General features: G+C 43.1%; 1 protein-coding gene across 2 annotated transcripts in view; it reads right to left on the minus strand.

Moving 5' to 3' along the window:
- Nucleotides 1–22,963, minus strand: part of GIGYF2 (GRB10 interacting GYF protein 2) — a 75,849-nt gene extending 52,886 nt beyond the window's left edge. For both annotated transcript variants that reach the window (XM_075268916.1, XM_075268915.1), the window contains exons 1-4: nucleotides 22,820–22,963; nucleotides 9,009–9,092; nucleotides 6,346–6,475; nucleotides 1,128–1,223 (exon numbers count right to left, since the gene is read on the minus strand). In XM_075268916.1, the coding sequence (XP_075125017.1) occupies nucleotides 1,128–1,223; nucleotides 6,346–6,475; nucleotides 9,009–9,049 (267 nt within the window). In that variant the 5' untranslated portion in view covers nucleotides 9,050–9,092; nucleotides 22,820–22,963. The remainder of the gene's footprint in view (nucleotides 1–1,127; nucleotides 1,224–6,345; nucleotides 6,476–9,008; nucleotides 9,093–22,819) is intronic.
- Nucleotides 22,964–26,711: the final 3,748 nt, after the last annotated feature.

Genomic DNA, 26,711 nt, shown 5'->3' on the forward strand with positions numbered 1-26,711 from the left:
TTTTTAAATAAAAGCATAAAAACATATATGCAAATCTTACCGAACGTGCACCGGGGGCGGTGATGCACGATGCCGCGTCATCTTCAGGCACGCCTACCTCTTCTTTCTTCTTGGAGCGACGCCCTCTGGTCCCGTCTCTTCTGCTGGCTTCCTATTGGTCTTCTTCCGGCTTGAGGTCTTCAAATCCCGTGCCTGCGTAGTAGCGCTTCTCTCCGGAGCACTGCTGCGTAGGCTCACGTGCCATTTTACTTAATGGCAGTTCGCGAGCGTGCAGTACGCTCGTGTAGTTCTACGGGGACTGGCAAGTGAGCCTACGCAGTAGTGCTCCGGAGGGAAGCGCTACTACGCAGGCGCGGGATTTGAAGACAAGAAGACGGAAGGACACGGAACCAGAGGGCGTAACTACAAGAAGACAGAAGAGGTAGGCGTGCTCGAAGATGACGTGGCATCGTGCATCACCGCCCCCGATGCATGTTCGGTAAGATTTGCATATATGTTTTTATGCTTTTATTTAAAAACGGGACAGGGGATTAAAATTACATTTACGGTGCCTGAATAGCCTTTTTAAAGGCTATTCACGCATATGTGGGGCTCTATTAGCATAATTTTGCTGACAGAGCCCCTTTAAAGTCATACCAGAAACCAAAACACAGAAGTGCAGAAGTGCCATAAGATGCTTCTGGACGTATAGGTTTACTGCTATTACCCAGGATACACATGCACTTTCCCATTAGAACCCATGAAAGTCCATGTGCAGCCCCAAATTAATGGTAAACTAATGCGTCCAGGAGCACCATGTGGCAGCAGCCTTATGGTGGTGACACTATGTATCTGGATACAGCTATAGTTGCAACCAGTCCTGGGCCACCACTGCTTTCAGTTTAATGCGAGGTGGTGTTCCCATGGTGCATTTTTGAGAAAAAAAAAAAAAATAACATGAGGTTATACAGGAGGTTTCAGCAAGAAATGCTAGAGATGTCATATATACATCAGACTGATCGAGACCCAAACCATTGGTACCTCCATTCTTGGGATCGAACCGGCTTCCTTTCCTTGCAGTCTGTAAGATTAGAGTTTGTAATTCTGGTGAAGTGAATGCAAATTGTCTACAAAACATCACATCTTACCTGTTCCTCCTCAGTAAATGGAACAAGTGCCAATGGTAGTAGGGGCTCCTCTTTCAAAATAGGCAGAAACTCTTTGTCCAGAAGATCTGAAGGAACCTACAGCATAAAATACTCTGGTGAGCCTCTCGGTTTATACCTATCACAAACAGCATAAGCTATAAACCTTTTTCTACACATCTTATCTGACTGGAACGCTCCACAGAATGTCAGCTCTGACATATATAGACAAGGGCCAATGATAGGGAGTCACTATGTCAATGCTGCTGATGGTTAAATATCCCAGACTTACCAGAGAGGACGTAGAGCAGATAAATGGAAGTTGAAGACGACATGGTTTACCCTCCTGTCTGAACTCAGGAAAGCTGGATTTCAGGGTTGCACTGACCTGATGAAGTGACCAGATTGGGTGACAAAACACTTTCCTGGTTTTCAATAAACCAGTGAGCTATATACTGAAGACTCTTGACTGATACTACTGGGTAACACCTGAAAAACCAGCTTTCAAGACTGAAACAAGAGGTAAACCACAGATTTTTTTCTTTCCAGCCCTTAACTCTGCATCAAGTTGCAACAGGAACTAGTAAATCAGGAAGGAAAACTAGCAGTAGCCTTGTCCTTTCCTATATATCTTCTGAATATTAATCCCTCCACAGCGCTCTCATGTTTTTTTTTCTTTTGCTGTCATGTACAGCTCTGCGGTCAGGACAATCAGGTCAGCTAATTGTGTTTGCTGATAAAGGCTTGGACAGTGTGGTTATTACTCTATGTAAACACAAAGATAACAGTTTCTTTCTCTCCAACCCTGTGTACTGTGATATACATTTAACACCACATATTATTTGACCTGCATTTATATTAGATTTCTAATAATGATAATAAACAATCTCTGCAGGTAAAAGCAATATCTATAGCTAGTGAGGTACTTCAGAGTGTCCCGTTCAAACAGTCAAAGCTGCCCACCAGCTTGTTGAAGAAAACACGAGTTGAGAAGAGACAGGTCGCAATGTTGCTGAGACAGGAAGATGGGGAAAAACCCCTTTACACCAGGACCCCACATAGCATAAACGCCGCAATTTTGCAGCAGCATTTTACAGTAACTGCAGAGTGGATGGGATTCTGGCTAATGATTTTTGCAAATCGAAGCATGATAATTATAGATGAGGAAATGTGCACAGTTTCCTTATAGGTATAACAAGCAAATAGTCCTGCGGGAAAAAATGCAAAGCGATTCCTCCGCAGTTTTTCCAGCAGCACTTTTTGGCTGTGGCCCACAATTTGGAGCCTTAAAGCTCAACCCCTATTTTTCAAATTTAACTTTATGTGAGAATAACTTTTAGAATATTTTAGAGGTAAATTCTGGTTGTTCCCTTACATTTATTTATTTAAAAAAAAAAAAAAAAAAAAAGTGAAAATTTACAGAGAATTTTAAAAACTGCGATATCACAGCAACAGAGGATGGATCTTGTCAGTGAGTAGCTAAACTGTTATTCTTCAACTATATCAAGAGGGACCAGGAAGAGAACAGCAATAAGGGAGAGGGGAGAAAAAAAAAAAACAAAAAAAAAAAACACAACACACCTTATACACTGGACAACCCCTTTACCTATATAACGTATATGATGACCCTAAGGACCTAAATATTACTATGCAAGGCCTTATTACAAGGGAAGGAAATAAAGCTGCGTAGCTTTATTACATGGGGTGGTGACAGTCATATGGATAACTTTTACATGAATGCCCAAGTCACATTATAAGGCTGTAGCTTTACATGTCCACTATACTGAATGCTGGCTACAGCACAAACCAACTTCCTGGTACAATAGCTCATATTGACTTTATGGGCATCAACATCAAAATAGACATGACCTTACTGACATGTGCAGGCACAGGGAGAACCAGCAATGCTCATGTGTACAGGATCCTGCACGGTAAATTCCTGTTGATCTAGCATGTGACTATTTTCCTTTTTGCTCTATGAGAGATTAGCAGGAAGAGCAGATCATCAGGTGTTGGGTTCAATACACTTTGCTGTAGTATTTTTCCACTTTTTAAATTTGTTTTTGTTTTAAATTTCACCATAGAAATCAGAAGAAAACAATCATTGACCATTCTCACTGGTGCAAGAGAAGGCTGTGGACACACTAATATTTGTTCCAATCACAGTTGATCTGGGTTTTATTAGATTCAGGACCTCTGACCTAAATAGAGATTAACAGAATACAAAATAGATGTGTTTGTACCACAGAAGGCTTCAAGGAGGATTAAAGTCTCTTACTAATGGGTTAATGAATGCTACAAGCTTCCCAAGCATCAGAATACTTATGATTATTAAGAGGCAGGACCCCCACGATGACAATATTATGGCATATTTCAGCAATGTAAACATCCTATTTGCCATCCTACATCTTTACTCAGGACAGAAGGGACATTCTTTTTTCTACTATAGCGACACCTATTCAAAGACTACCCCTTACCCAGACCACAGTCTCTGTAAGATAGATAGTCATCCTCTTTGCCAAGTCCCCCTAAAAGATCACTTTTTATTGTAATTTTGGACGGTAGACTCAAAGAGGTTGCACTGTATTTTAAGAACCCAGCCGTACAGATTCAGGTGACCCAAACCTAACAGTATTTTCCCCTTGTGAATTGATGCCTCCGATGCAGATATCGTATTATTTTTGTCTATATGCCTCCTCGGACAAAAGAGCTCAATTGCATATTGACAAAAACAGCAATAAATTTGAGAGCCTATCAACTCATCGTGAAGGTTTCTTTTAGGATAAAATAGTAAGAAACAGCAAAAGATACAGTTTAGCTTTTTTTTTTTTTTTTTTATTATGCCATGTTTCAATGTAGCTTGTCCAATAAATAACATGTATCCTGTAACTCTCCAGCGCACAATGTTAAAGTGTAACTAAACTGTCAGACAACTTTTACTGGCACTGGCAGCTTGTGTGTCATTAATACATTCTGTATTATACTTTATTAAAACATTTTGTCTAGAGATGAGCGAGTACTGTTCGGATCAGCCGATCCGAACAGCACGCTCGTATAGAAATGAATGGACGTAGCCGGCACGCGGGGGTTAAGCGGCCGGCCGCCGTCAAAGCGGAAGTACCAGGTGCATCCATTCATTTCTATGGAGCGAGCTGTTCAGATCGGCTGATCCAAACAGTACTCGCTCATCTCTAATTTTGTCCTCTTTGCGTGAAATCCTGCATTTTCCACTTGTACCTTTGCTTCTCTGTTGAGTGCAGTCTCCCTGCTTCTCATGGTGTACTGTGTAGGGTCACATCAAACAGCTATATCTCAGGCATTTTAAAACATAGAAGCTTGCTTTTAGTGTCATATGGAAGAAGAGATGCAGTGCTACCTGTAGGATTTTCAGAGACATCACTGGTTGAATACACAGTCAGGATTGGGATATTTATATCCAGCTGCATAATATACATGGAATAAATATCCCAATCCTTACTGTTTTCAACCAGTGATCTCTCTGGAAATCACACAGGTAAAACTGCATCCTTATCATATTAAAGATGAGCTTTTCATAAGCAATTTCTAAGTTTTGTAATGCCTGAAATTTTGCCCTTTGAAGTGACCCTTCCCCCACCCTCATTTGCTCTTCAGCCTCCTACTCTATACACAATGAGAAAACAAGAAACAGGAACAGCTCTTAATGGAGAAGCATGGGAATGAGTGAAAATATACACAATTTCACACAAAGCAACCAAAATCTGTATTTTATAAATCTGTATATTACAAAATGTATTAATGACAAAGACTGCAAGAAAAATCACAAGTTGTTAGAAAGTTTAGTTACACTTTAAACAGGTCTTGTCATATCCTCTAACCCCTTCAGTTACACAGCTTTGTAGATCGCTGCCCCTCTGAGACTTCTATGTTGAAACAACATTGATGCCGTTCGTTCTGACTACTGAATATCTGTGTACTGTCAAGTGGGTGGTCTTCACTGCTCACTCCTCCCCAGTGTCCCTTCCATTGACTTCTATGTTATCTGACAGTGCAGGATGGATTAAGGAGAATTTTCAGAAAAATTGTCAGTTTAAAAGATAGAGGGAGCAGGAAAGGAGCTGGATCAGGTTTCTCTGATAAGATATCTGATTGTCCGATTGTGCTTATTCAAGTGCAGTTTTTTTTTCCAGTAAAGAAAAGACAAAAGTAGATATGGACAGACCAAAATTGGTGACTGTGGTAACTGTTGCTTAACATACATTCTGTATGATAGGAACATTTTCATATTACAAAATGTATTAATGAAACAGGTACCAACAGAAAACCAAGATGTTGTCAGAAGTTTTGTTATGCTTTAAGCCAGGAGTCCTGAACCGCCGGTCCGTGGACCTGCACTGGGCCGCGGGGCATGTTGCACCGGTCCACGTACCGGCGACGAGGAGTCAGCAGCTGCTGTGGAGTGCCCGGGGATGAGCCAGGACCCGCCAGCCAGCTCCACAACACTGACGCTTGGTTGTTGCTCATCGGGATAAGGTGAGCAAAGTGCGGAGTTGAGCCAGGACCCGCTGTATGTCCGGTATTCTAGTACTATGCAGGACATGCAGCGGATCTTGGCTGCTCCCCGCACTCGCCTACCAAACTTTGGGCAACTAAATTACACGTCACTTGTCCCTGTGACGTGTAATGTAGCTGTAGTGAGGGTGTAGTGAAGTTAATAGCAGCATTAGGAGTGATCTCCATCATCAGTATCCATCTTCATAACAGTGTCTGTCATCAGCAGCCATCTTCATAACCTGCAGTGTTCGTCAGTTTGCACTTTCTCTTATGTTTTCATATGTACATGATTCTAATCTACAACCCCCATGCTTAACCCCGCCCCCATCCACACCCCTTCCTGCCCCCACCAGGCCATCGAAAAATTGTCTTGCTGAAACTGGTCCCTGGTGGAAAAAAGGTTGGGGACCACTGCTTTAAGTTACTTCATTAGATGTGTATCCATGAATCTAGAGAATCAGAATTTGCAATACAATAGTTTACTGAAAATAAAGAAGCAAAAATAGGAAGTTTTCCCATTCCCCAGTCTGTAAATGGCAAAAAATATCCGGGGAACAGACCAATTTACTTTTGGTACGCATTTGCTGTAAATGGCAAAAATGTGTCTAGTAACAGTAGGTTATCTAGATACAATATAATGATATAATTCTCAATGAGTACTAGTCACTCTTATATATGTCTGGCTTACCTTATTGTCCTTTACATAAAGTGCTAGCATCTCTTCCCGGCCGTACCGATAGTCTGCAAGTTTATACTTTGGCAATGCTGGGGAGAGGGGCGGGGATATAACAGAGCCCCCACTTGACAAAGCCCTAAGCCTGAAAAAAAGAAGAAAAACAAAACACAACGTATTACAGCAGACATTTTATGTAATGCACAATACAAAAGAAACACAGTAAAATTGGGTAAACTTTTAGTTTACACAAAAGGAAAAAAACCCAAGAGGGTGGCGACATCCAAACCTATCCATATACAGTTCTCAGTGCTGTAAAAACACAGCATTGTGATGTATACTTTGCCATATTACAAAAATAAACGCAGCGGTTTTAAAGAGGTTTTCCAGTAATTGGAGCAACCCATGGTGCAATCAGGGAGATGTAAAAGTAAAAAAAAGCCTCCTGTTTGCATCGCCTGTGAATTTCCCTCATTTTTCGGTGCTGTGTTGCCTGAAGCCCTGAGGCTCAAGTGACTGCTGAGACTGCACCAGCAGCAATCGCTTATAAGAAACTGGTGACATATGCGAGAAACATCACCAGACCCTCTACAGCAAGCACTGACGCCATTGATTGTTCTCAGTGGTCACGTAAGGCCAGGACTTCCAGCAATGCAGCCCCAAATGAGACAGAAAGGGTATCGGCAGCAGGCAACAAAGCACCAGCGACAGCCAAATATATAATATAATAAATAAATAAATATTTGCTCCAATTCCTAGACAACCCCTTCAAAAAAAGAACAAAATAGCTTACAAAGGGATATCCATCTTTCTAATACGGTTAACCTTACTTTTATATCCAGCTTTAGATTTGTGGGGGATCTAACCACAATGACCTCAGCAAATCAACTATATGTGGACAGTGTGAACCCTGTAGATGTTTACATGCCAGAAGCCATGCTGCTCACTAGCAGTACAGTGTGTAGTCACAGGTGTGGGCACCACAGTGCTATTCATAGACTTCAATCACACATTGCTGCAGTACCAGGACCTGCTGCTACATACTGTACAGTGAGTGAGCAGCACCACCCTCACAATGCTAAGTTATCAGAGCCATGCTGCTTCAGAACAGCTGAATTACGGGGGTGCCAGCTGTCAAACTCACACTGATTTAAGATTAATAGCCTAAGCATAGGTGATCAATATTAGGAAGGTAAATAACCCCTTTAATTATATGGCAAAAGTATGGCATTAAAGGGGCTCTATCAGCAAAATCATGCTGATAGAGCCCCAAATATGCGTGAATAGCCTTTAAAAAAGCTATTCAGGCTCCGTAAAAGTTATATTAAACTACCCCCCCCCCCCCCCATTTTAAAATAATAACCTAAAAAAGAATGTGCTCTACTTACGGATCGTGCACCCTGGGCGGGCATTCAGGGTGTGTCTTCATCTTCGTCCACGCCTCTTCTTCCTCCGATGTCCTCCGGTCCCGTCTTCCTCCGGCGCTCACAAACGGACACTGATCTAAAAAAAATAGCCTGGGCGCATGCGCAGTAGCATGCGGCTTCTACTACGGCTACTGCGCATGCGCCCAGGCCATTTTTTTTATATCAGTGTCCGCTCACGAGCGGGACCGGAGGACATTGGAGGAAGAAGAGGCGTGGACGAAGACGAAGATGAAGACACACCCTGAATGCCCACCCAGCGTGCACGTTTGGTAAGTAGATCACATTCTTTTTTAGGTTATTATTTTAAAAGGGGGGGAGTAGTTTAATATAACTCTTACAGTGCCTGAATAGCCTTTTTAAAGGCTATTCACGCATATGTGGGGCTCTAGCAGCATGATTTTGCTGATAGAGCCCCTTTAAAGGTGTTTAACTACCAAAGCAAGTTATCCCCTATCCTTCAGATAGATCAGTGGCAATTGCAGAGAATGGGAGCACAGCACTTATCTAACTCCACCACTCCAATTAAAATGAATGGATTGGTGTGAGTACTGTCTGACTACTGCTCCAATCAGAATAGGGGACAAACATTCTCCTGATCAGTAAGGACCATAGCAGTCAGACTCCCCCTGATCTACAAGTTATCTCCTCTCCAGTGAATAGGGAATAACTTTCGTTTGCAGGAAAACCTCTATAACTGATCCTATTAATGTATTTGCCCCGTTTCGTGACCATATGTAAAGCCTTGCCAAGCAAACAAAAGCAGAATAGGTTACTCTCGCTAAAGTAATAGTTCAGGAAGTCTACAATCTTACACTTAAAATGGTTGGCAAGATCAAAGTAAAGTTCACAAAGCAGCATTTGTTACACTCTTACTTCCTGGTTCCACCTGTAGGGGGGGCGCGGGGTAGAGAGAGAATAAGGCATGCTACATTACAACATCAACATTCATAAGCCTTTGTGCTTATGGGAGATTAGTTGCTCTCCGATGTGACTTGCTGGGACGTATTACCCTCTCTTCAGCTAGAATACACGCATGCACAACCAAGCTGAACATGTATGCATATGGTGGAAGTGAGGCCACAGAAAGACAAGTAAGCCCTCACACAGCTATGATGTACTGACCGGCTTGGGATATCTTGTCCTGTAAAGCCTTTCAGTAACCTCTGGGGTGCAATACATGATTTTTCAAATGACTTACTACATAACCATAAAAAGAGCAACATATTAGTAACAGCTACACACGGCACTCACCACTCAGGGCCAAAATTCAGGGTCTGAGTCTCAGCTGTCATAATGCTTTCTGTTTCCTTTGTTTTTATACAAGAGAATAAAAATCTGTAAAAAGAAAATAAGAAAACATTAATTGAAAGATACACAACATGTATACAGTTAGGCCCCGTTCCCACGGGGCAAGAGGGGGCGGATTTTGGCGCGGAATCCACGTCATAATCCACCCCCTCACAATGGTGGTCTACGAAGACCGCTAGCGTTCTTGTTGCTGCTAGCAGAAAAAAGAAAGAAGCTGCCCTTTCTTCAGGCGGATTCCGCGGCTGAATCAGCCCTGGCGTCCGCCTTGCGACAGCACCCTCCGAACTAGGGCCCATTCATTTTGGCCTACTCCAGAGCGGAAAGCTGTGATGGGATGTCGTGCACTGCACCTTCATCCAGTCGCGGCAGCCACGACAGAATATGACACACGGAATCCCCATGTGAACGCAGCCTAATGTTTACCAACTCAGCTAGTAGCACAAGATCCTTAAAGAGGAACTCTCATGTTCTCACAGCAGAATTGGTAGAGGACGTGGACCTCTGCTTAAATTCAGGCTAAGACTAATGGGGAGAGGAGAGATCCAGGGGAAGACTGAGCAGCATAATGTCTTCATCTCTACCAACCACTAAAAAATAACAGGAGGTAGGTTCAGGGTGGAATTTGGAATGAACTGAAGGCAAGAAAGCTCTTCTTGTGCTGAATTTAGTGCACCTTCACATGTGGCTTCCACTGTCGCAGAGATATCGGTAGTCTAAATGACTGACATTGTCTTTACAGCCCAACGTCATGGCTGGATGGTGGAGAATGCCCCATACATGTATGCTGTTAGGTGGCCATATTCTGTGATGACAGTGGGCTGTAAAGACTATCCCAAAACTAATGTCAATGATATCTCTGTAACAGGGAAAGGTGAATTCAGAGCAATGACAGCTTTCCAATGGTTTATAAACATGCCCTATGAAATATCCTCCATTTCAAGAGACTCTTCAGGATAAAACCATTTAAAGGGATTCTACCACTAAAACGCTGTTTTGTGTGCTTTAGACGTCGGAATAGCCTTTAGAAAGACTATTTGTCTCTTACCTTTAGACGTGGTCTACGCTGCACCATTCCTTGGAAATACCGGTTTTTACCGGTATGCTAATAAGTTCTCCGCAGCAATGAGGGCAGGCCCCAGCGCTCAAACGGCGATGGGGGCGTCCCCACTGATACCCGAGAACAGGCTCCAGCGACGCCTCCATATTCAGCTGCATCCACTCCTTCTCTGTCGTCTTCCTTCTTCCTCAGCTCTGACGCCTGCACAGTCGGCTCTGCTAGCGAGACACGCGTAGAGCCGACTGTGCATACCGGCCGGCGGCCATATTTTCGAGGCCGCAAGGCAAGACTGCGCAGGCGTCAGAGCTGACGAGGAAGGATGACGACAGAAAAGAGGAGGATGCAGCTGAAGAAGGTGTCGCTGGAACGGGTTCTCGGGCAGCAGTGGGGATGCCCCCCCATCGCCGTTTGAGCGCTGGGGCCCGCCCTCACTGCTGCGAAGAACTCATTAGAATACTGGTAACCGGTATTTCTAAGGAACGGCGCGGTGGAAACCACGTCTAAAGGTAAGAGAAAAATAGCCTTTCTAAAGACTATTCCGATGTCTTATCCACAAAAAAAAAGGTTTTAATGGTAGAATCCCTTTAAGGGTTTTGTCTGGGCTTATTTTTTTTATGGCCTATATGATTAATAGGTGACTCATTGAAGCTGAGGAGCAATGAAGACCTTGGGCAATCCAGTATATAGCAAACAGAGCTTTCTGCTTCTAGCCCTGTATGGTGTAATAGATGGGCACCAGGAGCGGCTCTGTACAGATTATCGTCCAGGGGACGGGTGTCCGTCTCCTACCAATCATATATGGTCCTGACACATGCATACTTCTAAATCCATGTCTACATTCAGCTGTAAGTGTGGATGTAGTTTCAGTGTCAAAACATTCCACCTTAATCTTATATATATGGCATACATGGGCATTATGGACAACTAGCTTTTACCCGCGACTTCGTCTGCGGTGATTTGAGAATTGGGCAGACACAGACGTGTGAAACTGTAAAAGTGCTTTAAAAAGTTTGGTGGGCTAGCAAATGTGATGTGATGTGTTATATTGTGTATGTTGTGATACAGACAATGTGATGTGTTGTATTGTGTATGTAGTGTGTCTTGTATTGTGTATGTAGTGATACAGACAATGTGATGTGTTGTATTGCGTATGTAGTGATACAGACAATGTGATGTGTTGTATTGTGTATGTAGTGTGTCTTGTATTGTGTATGTAGTGATACAGACAATGTGATGTGTTGTATTGTGTATAGTGATACAGACAATGTGATGTGTTGTATTGTGTATGTAGTGATACAGACAATGTGATGTGTTGTATTGTGTATAGTGATACAGACAATGTGATGTGTTGTATTGTGTATAGTGATACAGACAATGTGATGTGTTGTATTGTGTATGTAGTGATACAGACAATGTGATGTGTTATATAGTGGAAAGCTATATGTAAATGTGAGTGAGTAGAGTGAGGGCTACTCCTGAGGTGACAGTAAGGGCTAGTTCACACGTGGGCAAAGGGGAGTTTTTTGACAGCGGATTTCGCTTCAAAATCAGCCCCTTTACAATGGAGCCCTATGTGAACAGCTAGCTTTTTTTTCCGCTAGCTTTTTTTTCCACTAGCTTTTTTTTTCTGCTAGTTATTTTTCAGCTAGCAGAAAAAAGAAGCGACATGACCTTTCTTCAGGCGTTTTCCGCCTGAAGAAAGCAATAGAAGTGAATGGGAGGCAAAAACAGCGCAGGTTTTTTTCAGCGCGGTTTTTTGCAAAGCGCTTTTTTTTAGCCCATTCACTTCTATGGGAGGGGAAAACAGCCTGGCTTTTTTTGGAAGCGGTTTTTACAAAAAAAAGCTCCAAAAAAAGCCTGGCAATGTCAAAAAAAAGCTTCCTAATTAGGAAGCGGTTTTTTTCAGGACCAAAATAAGCCAGGAGGTTTTTACGTGTGAACTAGCCCTAAGGAGTGTGCAGGCAGGTTGAGGCAGGAAATGCCAGGCAGTGTGTGTGAGTCTATAGCTGGGGCTAGGAGTCCTGCTTTTGTGAGTCTCCTGCTAGGAAGCCATGTTGTTTAGTGGCACCAAAAGTAGCCTGTGACTCAATCCTAAGGGAAAACTATGTTTGTGGAAAATTGCACGCAAATCCGTCCAGGCGTTTTAGCGTGATTGAGGAACAAACATCCAAACTCACAAACATCCAAACACACAAACTTTCACACTTATAATATTAGTAGGATGTATTCCTCCAATGTACCTGAAGACAAATCGTACACACCTGTGGTTGCACAATGGAAAATACTGAGCTCTCTCTATTATCACTAGTCTACTAGTCTATCACTATTATCAAGTCTACAGATCTGGAGAAGTATTCTGATCTTCACCATTTTAGGCCAGTATGCCCACATGGTCACCAAGACTCATAGGCTGAACAGATACTGGATACATCCACTGCACATCCCGGGAGGCTCCTGTCATATTAAGTAATCCGGGATCACAAATGCTTCGTGGACAGAACGTGAAATATATGTACATTGTGGTGCAAAAATAGTTGAAAAAAGTTGTATATGAAAACACTCTCCAGGTAGGCAACAAACAAAAAATGCTTTATATATTATTTTTTTATACACTCATAGAATAGAATATATATAGCAGTTCCAGAAAATATACATTTCATATATCCATATAGACTTCCTAATAAAAAGACTGTAGCTATAGTAACCTCTGCAGATTTACTGCTTGGCATTACCAATGTCATTGCGGCATACATGGGAGGGTCATGGGTGCAGCAGTTGTGAAATAATAGGAGATCCAATAGCCTGGAGCTGGCACTTCTCATGCACGAATGCCAACACCTTTTCTATTCTGCCCCATAGTACTACATTTATCCAGGGGCTAATATGGACATCATAGAGCATGTACACCAAGTCCAGAAGGTGCTAAACCCTTAGTAACCCATTACCCCTGTAATAACGGCTGTCCACAGGCTGCACTACCACGAGCCCTCTGCTAAACCACAAGGGACTGCCCAAACTGACCAATTCCTTTAAAACCATTAGGTCACCAATGTCCTTTCAACATACAGAGACAACAAGTACACCACGTAAAGTGCAATGTGCACACAACATAGAATTTGCAAACAGCATAGAAGTTATCCGACTGTGTACATGTAGGATATTCCTCCACTACCTGTGCAACAGGTCGGTCCTGTAAAGACAAGTCCTGATGACTGATATACAAAGTGAAGATATTTTTCTTGTGAGAAATGGATATATCACCAGGCTAGGAGGTAACACCCACAAGGGTTTACAGGGAGCCAATTTACCTAACAGTATATTTTTGGGCAAACGCAGACAGAACATACAAACTCCATGTAGATGTTATCCCTGGGTGGATTCGAACCCAGGACCCCAGTGCTGCAAGGCAACATTGCTAACCACTGAGCCACTGTACTGCCCATGTCTGCAAGCAGAGATGTACATGGCTGAGGAACGGATACAGAAAATAAATTGTAGAACTTTTCATGATACAAACATTAACATTTAGGCCCCGTTCACACGGGGCACGGATGGTAGATTTTGGTCCCGATTCTGACGTGTGAAGTCGCATCAGAATATGGCCAAAATCTGCCTGCCGCGACTTCCGACAGTCGCGGCACTCCGGTCCGGAATAGGCCCAAAGGAATTAACCTAGTCCGGAGTGTGCTGCCGCAAGGCGGATGCTGCGGCTGAATCAGCTGCGGAATCCGCCTGAAGAAACTGCAGCTCACTTCTTTTTTCCATGAGGGGCAACATGCCGCTCATGGAAAAAAAAAAAAAAAATTAAAAGAGTGCTAGCGGTCTACATAGACCTCTATTGTGAGGGAGCGGATTATGACGTGGATTCCGCACCAAAATCCACCCCCTCAGGGGCAACACGGTGGCTCAGTGGTTAGCACTGCAGCCTTGCAGCGCCGGAGTCATGGGTTCGAATCTCGCCAGGACAACAGCTGCAAGGAGCTGGTATGTTCTCCCCGTGTTTGCATGGATTTCGTCCCATTCTACAAAGACATACTGATAGGAAAAAAAAAAGTACATTGTGATCCCTATATGGGGCTCACAATTTACATTAAAAAAAAAAAAAATCTGCCCCTGTCTGAAACTAGACAAACCTTTCAGTAACCAGACACAAAACTACCATATACTGGTACCAGATACTATGTGTAGTCCAAACCAAGCAGTGTCCGGGCAGTCTTGGTACCACTTGAGGGACCATTTGTAGTGTAGATGCATCTCAGACATCCTGCCGGCTGCTCAGCACTCCTACATACAAAGTACTATAGTATATCTTATTATTACTAATATTACATTCTATTTGGTATATAGAATAGTAGGAGAGGTTATATACCAATAGAAAAAGGAAAGTTCTACTCTTTCATTGTGTTTACGAAAACAAATACTTCCATTCTTGTGTATCCGGCCCTATAATTACTACCGTAGAATACGCTGTCGTGTCCAGTGACATTTCTCAATACCTACAACTTATTCACAACTAGTATTGTCATTATTGTTTCCACTTGCACTTTGTGGAAATCTCATCCTTCTCGCTCCTCCACAATGACTTCTCTCCCTCTCATCAGAAATGAGAATCCCCATCTCCACTTCATGGCTCAGAGAACATTCTAAGCCCTGGAACAGAGAGAGCGCTGACTGAGATAAAACACCCAACTTCCAGCAACAGACTGTGGGCTAATCCATGCACAATATTAGAGATTATATGCAAAGCATACAAAGCATTCTGGATCTTCAGATGAATCCTGCAGAATCATTTAGAATATCTCACACAAAGACTTGAAACTAAAAACCTGTAAGAGTCATTAGTAACAATGGTGGCCGCCTCCTACAAGAAATATATCAACTCCATACTCAGAGATGGGATGGTGAGTGTCCTGACCCTGAATGGTTTGGGTGCCGAGTGAAAGATGGTTCACGTGTAACCTTTCTGCATGTCTGACCCTTTATTCTGATATAGGTGTCTGCTAGCAGTCCATTCCCCACATCCTGCTGACAACACATGAACACTCAGCCAATGTGGGGGGGGGGATTACTGTCCGATAATCACACATTCAACCAACAGATATCTAAAGTGTAAGGTCTGTTTTGGTTTAGCTGTAAAGTGTAACTCCCATTTTATTCATTTATTACTATTGTGTTTAGTGAACATTTTTGTAATCTACTTACTTAACCTATCTAACTTTCTTTTTAATAGACTGTAAAGCTCTCAATAGTAATGTTATAACTAAGCAATGCCAGGAAGAGCCTGCCCCATACAATTGTACTCGATACAGTAAGTGGAACTGTAGCATTTGCAAAAGAGATGGGGGGGGGTGTCCACTTTATATGGATGTCATACAGGCATTATACCCAGAAAAGTGGTTCTGATACCACAGGAAAGCAGAACTAGATATAAAATAACTGGATCTCTAACTAGTAATATCTCAGGTTATTTTATAGCCATTACTGTAATCTGTAGCATATGAGAGCAGAGACTCATGGTGGCATATATGAAGATCTGCAGGCATTATATTGTACTGTACATTTCAGCTGTAAGCTAATGGCTTTTACATGGACAGCCTCTGGTATACTGGCATAGTGATATGTAGTGCCATTTAATAATGCATGTACGTCAATTAAAAAAGCACTGTATGAACACAGCCTAGAAGTTGAGTTTCCATATTGCAATTCTATATACATCTAGAGATATGTTCTGGACATCGATCAGCTGACAAGATAACGGCGCTTATCAAAACTAAACTTAACCCATCACATTGCCCTGAGTCACAAGAATACTAACGGTTATGAATTATAAATCGGACCACAAATCATAGCATGTAAAATCAGTCATGGAGGTATACAAGGAGGTCAACATGTACCGGGTGTATATACAGTCTCATGTACGGACAAGTTTAGTCGTTCAGCTGTATGGGCACTCAATGGGGTTGTTTAGGGAAATAAACTTACCTGACCTTCTCCAGTGGTGTCCTCATGCTGGACCCAGGGATATAGTAAAGAAAACCTCCATAGCACAGGTAATACCTGAGAAAGAGGGGGCGGAGCAACACAGGAGTCATGGGACTGATTGGTCCCATTCATGTGACCCCAAGTTGGACCCCCCAGATCTAGCATGAAGGCAAGTTTAATTTCCTGCACAACATGAGGGAGATTTGTTGGCCCCATGCACACATCCGAATGTGCCGCCCAAGAGGGGCTACAACGGAATCCCCCACTGATATCAATGGAGGGCAGAAGGCACTGATGTCAACCAAGTGTTTTCTGATCATTTTTAACCCCCTCTGCCTATACGCTTGGTCACATGCATGGGGCCTAAAACTAGATTCACACATTCAAGTTCCATCCGTGAAACTCCGTCTATACATGTGGCAGATTTACAGGCCGTACCGTATGCCGGGACATGGCCTTCTAGTGGTATAGTTATCTATGATACCGCCCAGCAATCTAATGTCCTGCAGAGATCACAGTACAAGCCTATATGTAGTGGAGAGGATTTTACACAGGCCACAGTTTTCCAAATCTTCAGCAGAAGTGCCCTGTATTGTCACCATAGCTAAACCAATCCAGAATCACATTTCATACATGTAGATTGTGTCATGGAGCTTTGTACAACAGATTAATACAGTATTTCCAATCTAAGGCTGGGGATGGACCCACTGACATCTATATCCTGTCCCCTATAATGAGGCATGGAGGAAATAACAATACTAAGGTGAGGAATCAGCCTTACTGACCTCTACCATGTTAAATTGTGTCCAAGTAAACAAATTCCATCATAAATCATGGTGACAGCACATAGGATAGATGGGAGTAAGCTGTACAACTCTGTTCACATTACTTTGGGACTATACTGTATATTTGTAGAGATGCTGAGAGTATAAAACTATTAAATTATGTCATATCTGCCTATGATGCTCAATTATTTTTTTAACACACACAAATATATCTATTATGGGGCCACACGGTGGCTCAGTGGTTAGCACTGCAGCCTTGCAGCTCTGGAGCCCTGGTGTTCAAATCCCATCAAGGGCAAAAAACCATCTGCAAGGAGTTTGTATGTTCTCCCCGTGTTTGTGTGGATTTCCATGCAATATTCCAAAAGACATACTGACAAGGAAAAAAAAAAAGTACATTTTGAGCTCTATGTGGGGCTCACACTCTACATTTAAAACAAAACAAAAAACCCCCCAAATATCTATTTCTAGATATAACAGGGTGTTCTATCTATGCAGATATACTGTACTACCCTGCTCACATGACCTGTTTGCTGTTCAATCCCATCCAAATGAATGGGCTGATCTAGAAAACTAATAGTAGCTGCTGTACAATGTGGAGTTTTCCCAAAGTTATTGGGAAAAAAATGGTGCATGCTAAAAGACAAATTAGGCCGCTTCCTTAGAGGGTGGTCCTGCGATAACAGTTGGTGCGGGCATGACCACCGGGACCCCAACCAATCAGTATAACAGAGGGTATGCCACCTATCATGTAGGTGCCCGCTGCTCCAGTGAATGTCTATTATACTAACAGAGACAACCGAGTACAACGCTCAAGTGAGGAGATGCTTTAGGAGACAACCCCTTAATAGGGTGGAGTAATTTCAAGACTACTTGCACTCTCTTTTCCCTCTTGGCAATTCTGGTTTGTGTTCCAAGCAGACTAGTTTCTATCACCACCACTCAGTGACGGCAGGAGTATTGGTGGAGATCCATATTAAAAGGGGTTTTGCCCAGGAAGACAACTTACCTCTCTCCTCAGAACATGAGAAGTGTATGATCGGCAGAGGTCCAACCACTGGGCCAGAACAGATCATGGGTGCTAGTATCTCTCATTTGAATGGAGCAGAGGTCGCAATCAGCTGCTCTATTCCACTCTATGGGACTGCAGTCAATCATAGTACAGCGCCACCTCTGGCAGTCCCAAAGATGAACACAGTAGCAGCGTGTCTGAGTGACTAACACTCCATTCGCACTGTACAAGAGACCACCAATCTTCTAAGATCAATAAATCACCAGGCTTTGTCACATTGTTTTCCTTCATGCACTTACTGTGTCCAAAGCCAAGGTTTATCTGCTTAAAACTATGCAAACTAAGCTGGATGTGCATCAGTACGGATAACACTCACACTTTGCATGGCACTTTACAACCACAAATGGTTTGGTCCATCACATTAGTCGCTGCGGTAATACAGCGGCTGGTATCATGTATGGAAATAATCGTGATGTTCTCAGAAGTGGAGTCTCAGAAGATACAGAAATGTTTTAAGGGCAGCCATTTTTCAGGACTTAAGTCAAGACAAGAGATTAATGTCAGCTAAATGTGTCGACCTTCAATATGCCCAATACTATGGGGTTCTCAATAAAATAATGATTCCCCTTTCCCCATAGAGCTGAGGCAAAGCTGCATATGTATAAGAGATCTAAAGAAAAAGCTGTCGTCCAAAGGAGTTGGAGCAGAGATGTGAACAGAACCCAATGTGTGCAATAGATTGTACATCACTACATAGCAAACGAGATAAGTATTGTTATCTTACAACAAGAGCATTAAACAGTTTATTCTGCAACAGAGACAAGCAGACACAGGAAGAAGGATAAAGGAGATTACCAGGGCCTTGGTCATATGTCTAGATTCTTATTTGGAGAGCTAAGGAGCGGGGCAGATTAATTCTGTCTCCCCCAGATTACAGCAGCATATGTAGGATTACTCTAGCCTCACTGACATGATAATATGGATCTCTTCTGTATAGAACATGGTCGGGATGCCTTGGGTGACCCAATGAAATCTGTCTGGATCATTACTTTCACAATTGAGCCCCTGAAGAGAGACCCCATTTACCCCCTCCTATATATGGCATGCCCCATCACAGACGCATATGTTTAACTTGAGGTTTTTCCTATGGATAAGTCCAGGAGTTCTGCTAAAGGGGTCCTATTATACCAACTTTTGAAAAGGAATGAGGGCTCGCAGAAATTGAAATCTACTTGATCACATGTAAAATGTCTCCCCGATCAGACGTCAAATGAATCAGCTGATCTGGTAGTTTACATGGAAACAGAGAATGTTTGCTGCTTGGCATCACGACTCCGCACATAAACCGAGACCGACAAGCTGTATGGCAAGGATTGAACACAGGAATGTGCTCTCACACCCATGCCGTATACACTGACCTGAGACTAAGACACACTCAAAAGGCCCTATTACATGGACCTACAGAGATTCCTTCCAACAACCCGACCACCGCCTCCCAAACATAAGCACACTTGGCCCACCCACATCTTCCTAATAGGGAGCGGAGGATAAGCCGATTCTAGCCCAATTCTTGCAAGAACAATGGATCGGGTGGGTTGAACCCAACATGTCCAACACATCTTTTGTCTCCGTGGCATCATGGAAGAGTCAGGACATGTCCATACACATTAGATTTTCTTAGGTCTACGGCCATCTTTAGAGTAATGTGAGAAGGTTATGTAGAATAGGAATAAATTAATTTTTTTTAAAAAGAAATATTATTAAAAAAATATATACATTACTTCCTGGAGCAGGCTAGCTGGCACAAGCACAGTAGCTAGCTCTTGCCTCTAGGGGGCAGTGCCTAAACTGTGTACCCTACATGGTAAGCTATCAGGGGCAACCATTTGTATATGATGATTTCAGCACATGACTTATCTGTATAAAGACAAGCGCTTTATTGTAGAAAAACCAACATCCCTGGACAAGTATCCTATCAATTCTCAATAAGCCAAGAAGAGCAACTGACCCCAGACCACCCCCCCAATTAACATGAACAAGTGGCTCAGCAATTGGGCGAGAGAGATAAGAAGTGCCTGGTCATTGCTTATCTCCCGGGGAAACTGAACTTAAACATGTGAATGTATTTCTGCAAACATCTGTCACCCTAAGGGCTCGTTCACATCTGCGCCCGGTCTCCGTTTCCTGCACAAAACAGAGGCAGGAGACGGAAACCTGCAGGACTCTTTCATACCCATTCATTTGAATGGATGAGAGAGATGTCCGGTCGTGAGCGGTGGTGAGCGTTTTATGCTCTCCGCCGCGAAAATGTTTTTTTTTAAAATCGGACACAGAGTCGGACAGGCAGTACTCTGTGTCCGATTTTTAAAAAACGGTTTCGTGGCGGAGAGCAGAAAATGCTCACCACCGCTCACGGCCGGACCCACTCTGACAGCTTTCCGTCGAAAGCTGAGAACGGAGACCCGAACGCTAGTGTGAACCTAGCGTAAAGGAGAGGCCACCAATCTAGTAAGTATGGAGGCCACAACTAGGCTAAGAGTAGGTTCCCACTATCGTTATATAATGGCCATTGCTCTCACTCACCACAGCAGAAGAGCAAAGCACATTAAAGGACAGATGCCCAAGATGTCCATGAATTTTGGTTTGGGTTACCCACATACACTGTCTACCAATAAGTATTTGGACACCCATGCAAATGAAGATATTGTGATGTACGTTACGCCTTGGTCCCAGTGCATGGCGAACTCAACGCCAATTGCACTATTTTAGATAACAGTGTGCTTCCTACATTATGGCGGTTCTATGGGTCTGACCAATGTTACTTCCAGGATGACAATGCCAGCTTTCATGTAGCGAGGTCTACCATGGCTTGGTACCGTGACAATCAGGTTAACCGACTGGACTGACCTGCCCACAGCACAGACCTGAACCCTATCGCTGAACTAAGGGGTGCAGCAGCCGTCCAAAATCGGTGAAAGAACTTACCTGTCTTCTCCAAAACAAATGGAATAAAATACCACTGGCCGTCATAGAAGGACTTGTGGAAAGCCCCGCAGGGTTGAGGCTGTAGCTGCCGCTCGTGGGGGCTCTACCAACTATTGTGCATGAAAAAATATTTTTTTATTCTTCACAGGTGTCCAAATACTTATTGGTAGAGAGTGTATCCGCTACTCTGACAGGACGGTGTACAGTTAATGACATAGCACTGTGTGGATGAAATTTGGTAAAGTAATGTAATTGAGCTTTATTCAATGATCCTGTAATGTGCAGCAGACTGTGCTTTATACAGAGGGGCGCTGCAGAGTAACTACACAAGGCAATGGTACCCCATTGGTTACATATGCTACAGACGTATATGGTTCATACATCAGAGCCTTCTGACGGACGTGTATGCCAGGAAATCTTTCTGATCTACAGCGCCAACAAAAGGCTCATATCCAATGTGCACACAGCCCTAGGAGTATTATTTTAACAATTGTAGTCTAGATGTGATTCCAGGAACAGGGTAAGGTCACATTTGTGTACATGAGTCACAGCAGACCATTAACCCAACGTGAAAGAAAACCTACAGCTGAAACGTGCCACGGTTGTGCAGCCCGCACGGCTACAGATCTTCACGCCTGTTATTAAATACCGCTCTGACACCTAAGATCACTACTTGGTCACTGAATCGAGAACGGACACGTCAATCAATTCTTTTCCTCAATAAAACAATGGAAGGCGGGATAGTTAATCTAAACCATATAAAAAAAAATTAAAAAAAATCAGCTGTGTGAACATCCCCCAAGAAGCTGCACCAATTCCTTTACCAAGACCTGCTGCTTCAGATTTCAAGATCAGTTCAGTAAAAGCGGATCTCTGGGTGTTACTAAAGATAAGATGGACAAAGTTTCCAAGATTTTTGTCAGTTCTCTGGTGTACAAGGTATGATTTTTTTTTTTTTTTTTTTTAAACTTTACGCCACCCCCACAACTTCCCTAAGAGAGGGCAGGGCCAAAGTCCCCACCAGATTTATCGTTTATGCCAGTTTACCGGTGTTCAATAAATCCCCAAATCCTTACGTGGTCCATCAATATGGCACAATTCTGCTGTAGCTTGGTCACATGTACAGTACCAGTGTAGCGGATGAGACCTGCAGTGCTGCGGATTTAACCCATTGCAATGCACACGGTGTAACCAGAGAAAACCCAGGGACAACAACACTAGGAATTTAGCAAAATCTTAATATTTTTATCATCCAAAGAGCCGCCTATTGTCATGGAGGGGCGATCATATTCTCTGCCACCGCCATGCAATCCTCTCTATGGGAATTTCCATATAAAATCCCTAGGAGAGGGTAAATGCCTGTACTGGCAGGACGTATTCCCGGACGTATTTCCATACGTACTATACAAAGACAGGGAATTTCGTGATGCAATATTTACACATAGGTCTGTGACTACAGAGGCCGAGGACAGGGCAATTGTTGACATTGGTCAACTCAACTATCAAATGGCTACACAAGTTACTAAAAGTTTCAAACAGTAATGGAAAATCCCTTTAAGCAGCCCCTTACATAGAATAGGGGAGTAAAATATAAGGGTCAATATGGCTTCAAGGGGGGAAATATTTCTAAATATGTTGAAACCTGCAATTGAATGATATAGAGGACCATATGCAGCTGTGTAGTATGTAGACACTGTATACAGCACATCCCTATATATACCCGTATACAGTGTATGCTGAGGCCACAGCTGACTGGACATATGTTTACCCGGGTAGTCACCAGCAGCAGTGCAGCACGCACATGTGTCCACACTCCTGCTATCCCCATGGACATTTCCGGGAGTCCAGCGCCCTCCATGAACCCACCATATTTCCACCCACCCCTCCTAGGCGCAAGCCCCTCGCCCAGAGCCCCCCAATAACATGACTCTACCTCTCTCTGCTTCTCACCCGAAGCGAATCCACAATCCCAACAACACAAGATGGCTGACGCCACGCACCGTCACCTGACGACTCCACGCCTCGCCTCAGCAGTGACAGAGCAGCGTGCCCGGCCAGCGCTTAGACCAGCGAGTTCCGTGTTCTGCAGCTAGACGGGACACTCCACGTACAGCTCGTCACCAGCCTCACCGTCACGTGACAGCGCCCAGCCTACAGCGCCGCGGCGGCCATGTTGGATGAGGGCAAAACCGCCAGTTCATATCATTTCCTATTATGGGAGTGTTCTCACTGCGTTATTTCAGGAACTTTTTTTCCCTTTGTAATGTAGTTCGTAGTTATAGGGAGTCGTGTGTGAGGGAAAACACTGGCCAAGATGGTGCAATAGTGTTAGTCTTCACTCTTCATGACGTGTTAGCATGTTGTACAGGGAAATAGGAAGATATAGTATGACCTGTAAAGTGCTGGGAAAATGGTGGGGTTGTAGAAAGTAAGCTTACTATTATTAGCACTGCTGTGGCTGTATGGCTTGTGTATATTGCAGGTAATGAAAATGAATGTGCTCACGTTGCGACTCTTAGGGTCAGTTCACACGTGAAAACCGCCTAGCTTATTTGTGCGAGGTAAAAAACCTCGAGGAGTTTTTTTGACGCTGTTTTTTGCATTCCACGCGGTTTTTGACGAGGTTTTTGACGCGGTTTTCGCTAGGGTTTTTTTTCCTATATGTGCTATAGAAACTGCAGGCGAAAACCGCGCGTTTTTTTGCAAAAAAACGCGCGGTTTTCTGTGCAAAAAACCGCGCGGTTTTTTACCGCGCGGTTTTCGCCTCCCATTCACTTCTATGCAATTCTTCAGGCGTTTTCCGCCTGAAGAAAGGTCATGTCGCTTCTTCAGGCGGAAAACGCTAGGAGGAAAAAAAAAGCTAGTGGTCTACATAGACCACCATGTTAAAGGAGAGGTTTTTGAAGCGAATTCCGCTGTCAAAAACCTCCCCTTTGCCCACGTGTGAACTAGCCCTTAAATTGCCATGACCGCCATATGATGGTCACAAACAGTCCATGAGGTTTAGGCTATTGGCAATGAAAATCTTGTGGCAACTTGGCGATCACAACATGACTATTTTTATTTACTAGCTGCAATGAACATACTCGGCACAAGACAGGTGTCTGTTCACATTATGTGTACTCACAATACTGTTAAACATGGAGAACGTATCCAGTAAATGTATACAAAACATATACGTCTGCGGTATACATCAAATAACACGTCCATATAAGGCTACATTCACATGACCGAGGTACATAAACACATCTATTTTTCATGGCCGTCTTAACCGGTGGGGCAGCCATTTTAACATTACAATCTATAGAGGGATCCGTGAATGTAATCAAAAATAGGACATGGTCTATTACAAAGTCCTCATTCACTAGCATTGAATTTAATGCTGCTGTGTGACGCCTCTTAAAAAAAATAGATGTCACATGTCTATTATTCGGGGTTATGTGAATATAGCTTAAGGCTAGGTTCACATCCGCGTTGGTGTCTCCACACCTAATACATTTCTGTGATCTGTCAAAAGATAGTAAAAACCGATTAGAACAGGTCGTTGATTTCAATGGTTTTTTAAAACATCTGCAGGTGTGTGTTTGGAGCATTTCCATCGTGTATCTTAAAAAGCGGTTACCCACAGACCCCATAGACTATAACACATTTCGACCAGTTTTATACTTACAATTTTAGGCAGAATTCTACAGAGTGTCCAACACAGATGTGACCCTACCCTTACCCCACATAAGCAGTACCTCCAATAACCAATACTCTGCAGAGTGCTTCCTCCACACAGATACTGAACTCAACAATTTCTTGTTCTGGCTGCAAACAGCTACCACAAGATGGCGCTCACAGCCTATATTATACAGCTCCTGTAGCCAATACAAACATTTATGCTTCTAAGGGCTCATTCACATCTGCACCCAGTCTCTGTTCTGCAGGTTTCCGTTTCCTGCACAAAATAGAGGCAGGAGACGGAAACCTGCAGGACTCTTTCAAGCCCACTCATTTGAATGGGTGAGAGAAATGTCCGGCCGTGAGCGGTGGTGAGCATTTTATGCTCTCCGCCGCGAAACCGGTTTTTCAAAATCGGACACAGAGTCGGACATGCAGTACTCTGTGTCCGATTTAAAAAAAATGGTTTTGCGGCGGAGCATAAAACGCTCACCGGCGCTCACGGCCGAACCCGGTCTGACAGCTTTCCGTCTTCTGCATGCATGCAGCTGAGAACGGAGACCCGAACGCTAGAGTGAACTTTTTTAACAATTTTTTTTTTTTTTTATCACAGATCAGATACATGGGTCTGTGTTTATAGATTCATATGCCCTTGAAGTCAATGGGTTCCTGCAAAAAAGGTTCCCACACCATAAAAAACAGGGCTTAGATGCTCCTGGCATCAGAAGAGCCACCATATTTAATGACATCACTAGCTGCTCCATCCTATAGATCTGATAACACCGGGCTCTGCCTAGATTACATAGGTTATCATATTAAAAGGACAAAGTATGTACCATTATTTATTCTATTACTAGCTGGTACCCGCGACTTCGTCTGCGGTGATTATAGAAGTGGGTAAATACAGGCACGGGTAAGGTTTTAGTAGTGTGTAAAAGGTATGGGATATGAAATGTAACTTTGTATCTTGTTTTTGGGAAGCTGTTCAAAAATTGAGAATGGGGTGAATTTGACGAAACAATACATTTCTGCGAGTTTCTTATGGGCTTGGGTTTGACGGTGTTGACTGTACAGCCAAAATGACACGTCCCCTGTCTTGCGTTTTTGGTTTGGATTCTGGGGATACTAAATTGACATGGTTTTATGAACATTTTAACCCTTTTTAAAAATGCAAAAGTGTGTTGGCATTTTTTTGTTTGTAAAATTCGCCATATTCTGAGAGCCATAACTTTTTTATACGTCCGTGTACGGGGATGTCTTTTTTTGCGGGGCCGGGTGTAGTTTGTAGTTGTAGCATTTTCTGGAAATGCTATTGGTTTGATCACTTTTTATTGATATTTGTATGATAATGAAAATAGCGAAAAAACGGCAGTTTGGGACTTTTCAGTATGTTTGTGGCTACGGCGTTAAGCATCCAGGAAAAATATTTGTATAGCTTTGTAGAGCGGGCGATTTCGGACACAGGGGTGAAGTGAGCTTCAAGTGAATGTGTGGTATAAGGACCAATGGCTCAGATTTGTTCTGAATCCGAAACTGAGGAACTGCGCTCTCTTATTTAGTGGTTAAAAGTACACGATTTTATTGACTTCAGACAAACTTTCACACAACGCGTTTCGGGCGTTATACTACGCCCTTCCTCAGGTGTATTAGTTTCTACAATTAAAACACAACAACATACGTCTAAGCAATATGCGGTTGCAGCTCTCCAATAAATAGTTAAAACCAGCATCTCACTTTACATCAAATAAAACAAATGTAAATCATGTACACAATGTAAGCAATGGACCTCTTTGAAACTTAATTACAGAACATCTCATTGTTAGCACCCTAAATTGTGGGCAATGTTTCACACAGTGTTATCTACCTGCCCAGTATTATCTACATAGTGGGAAGTAAAATGGTAAACGACCACTGGAGGACCCAGTTTAAGAGTCATCTATCTATATTCTTCTCCTCAGAGTCCAAGTTTACCATGTTGCACCACATTGTCATTATCATTAGAGCTGCAAGAAAGAAAAAAAGCATGATCACTTACCCGTGACCGCTGGGCTGGTTGCTTGTCAGTCCAGCGGACGGCATAGTTATTTATACCATTGGTGGAAGTGGCATATTCGGAAGCTTCTGCTTCCCGCGCTGGCGCACGCGCACTCAAGTGCACGTGC

The sequence above is a fragment of the Leptodactylus fuscus genome, chromosome 3, assembly GCF_031893055.1.
Source record: "Leptodactylus fuscus isolate aLepFus1 chromosome 3, aLepFus1.hap2, whole genome shotgun sequence".
Lineage (NCBI taxonomy): Eukaryota > Metazoa > Chordata > Amphibia > Anura > Leptodactylidae > Leptodactylus > Leptodactylus fuscus.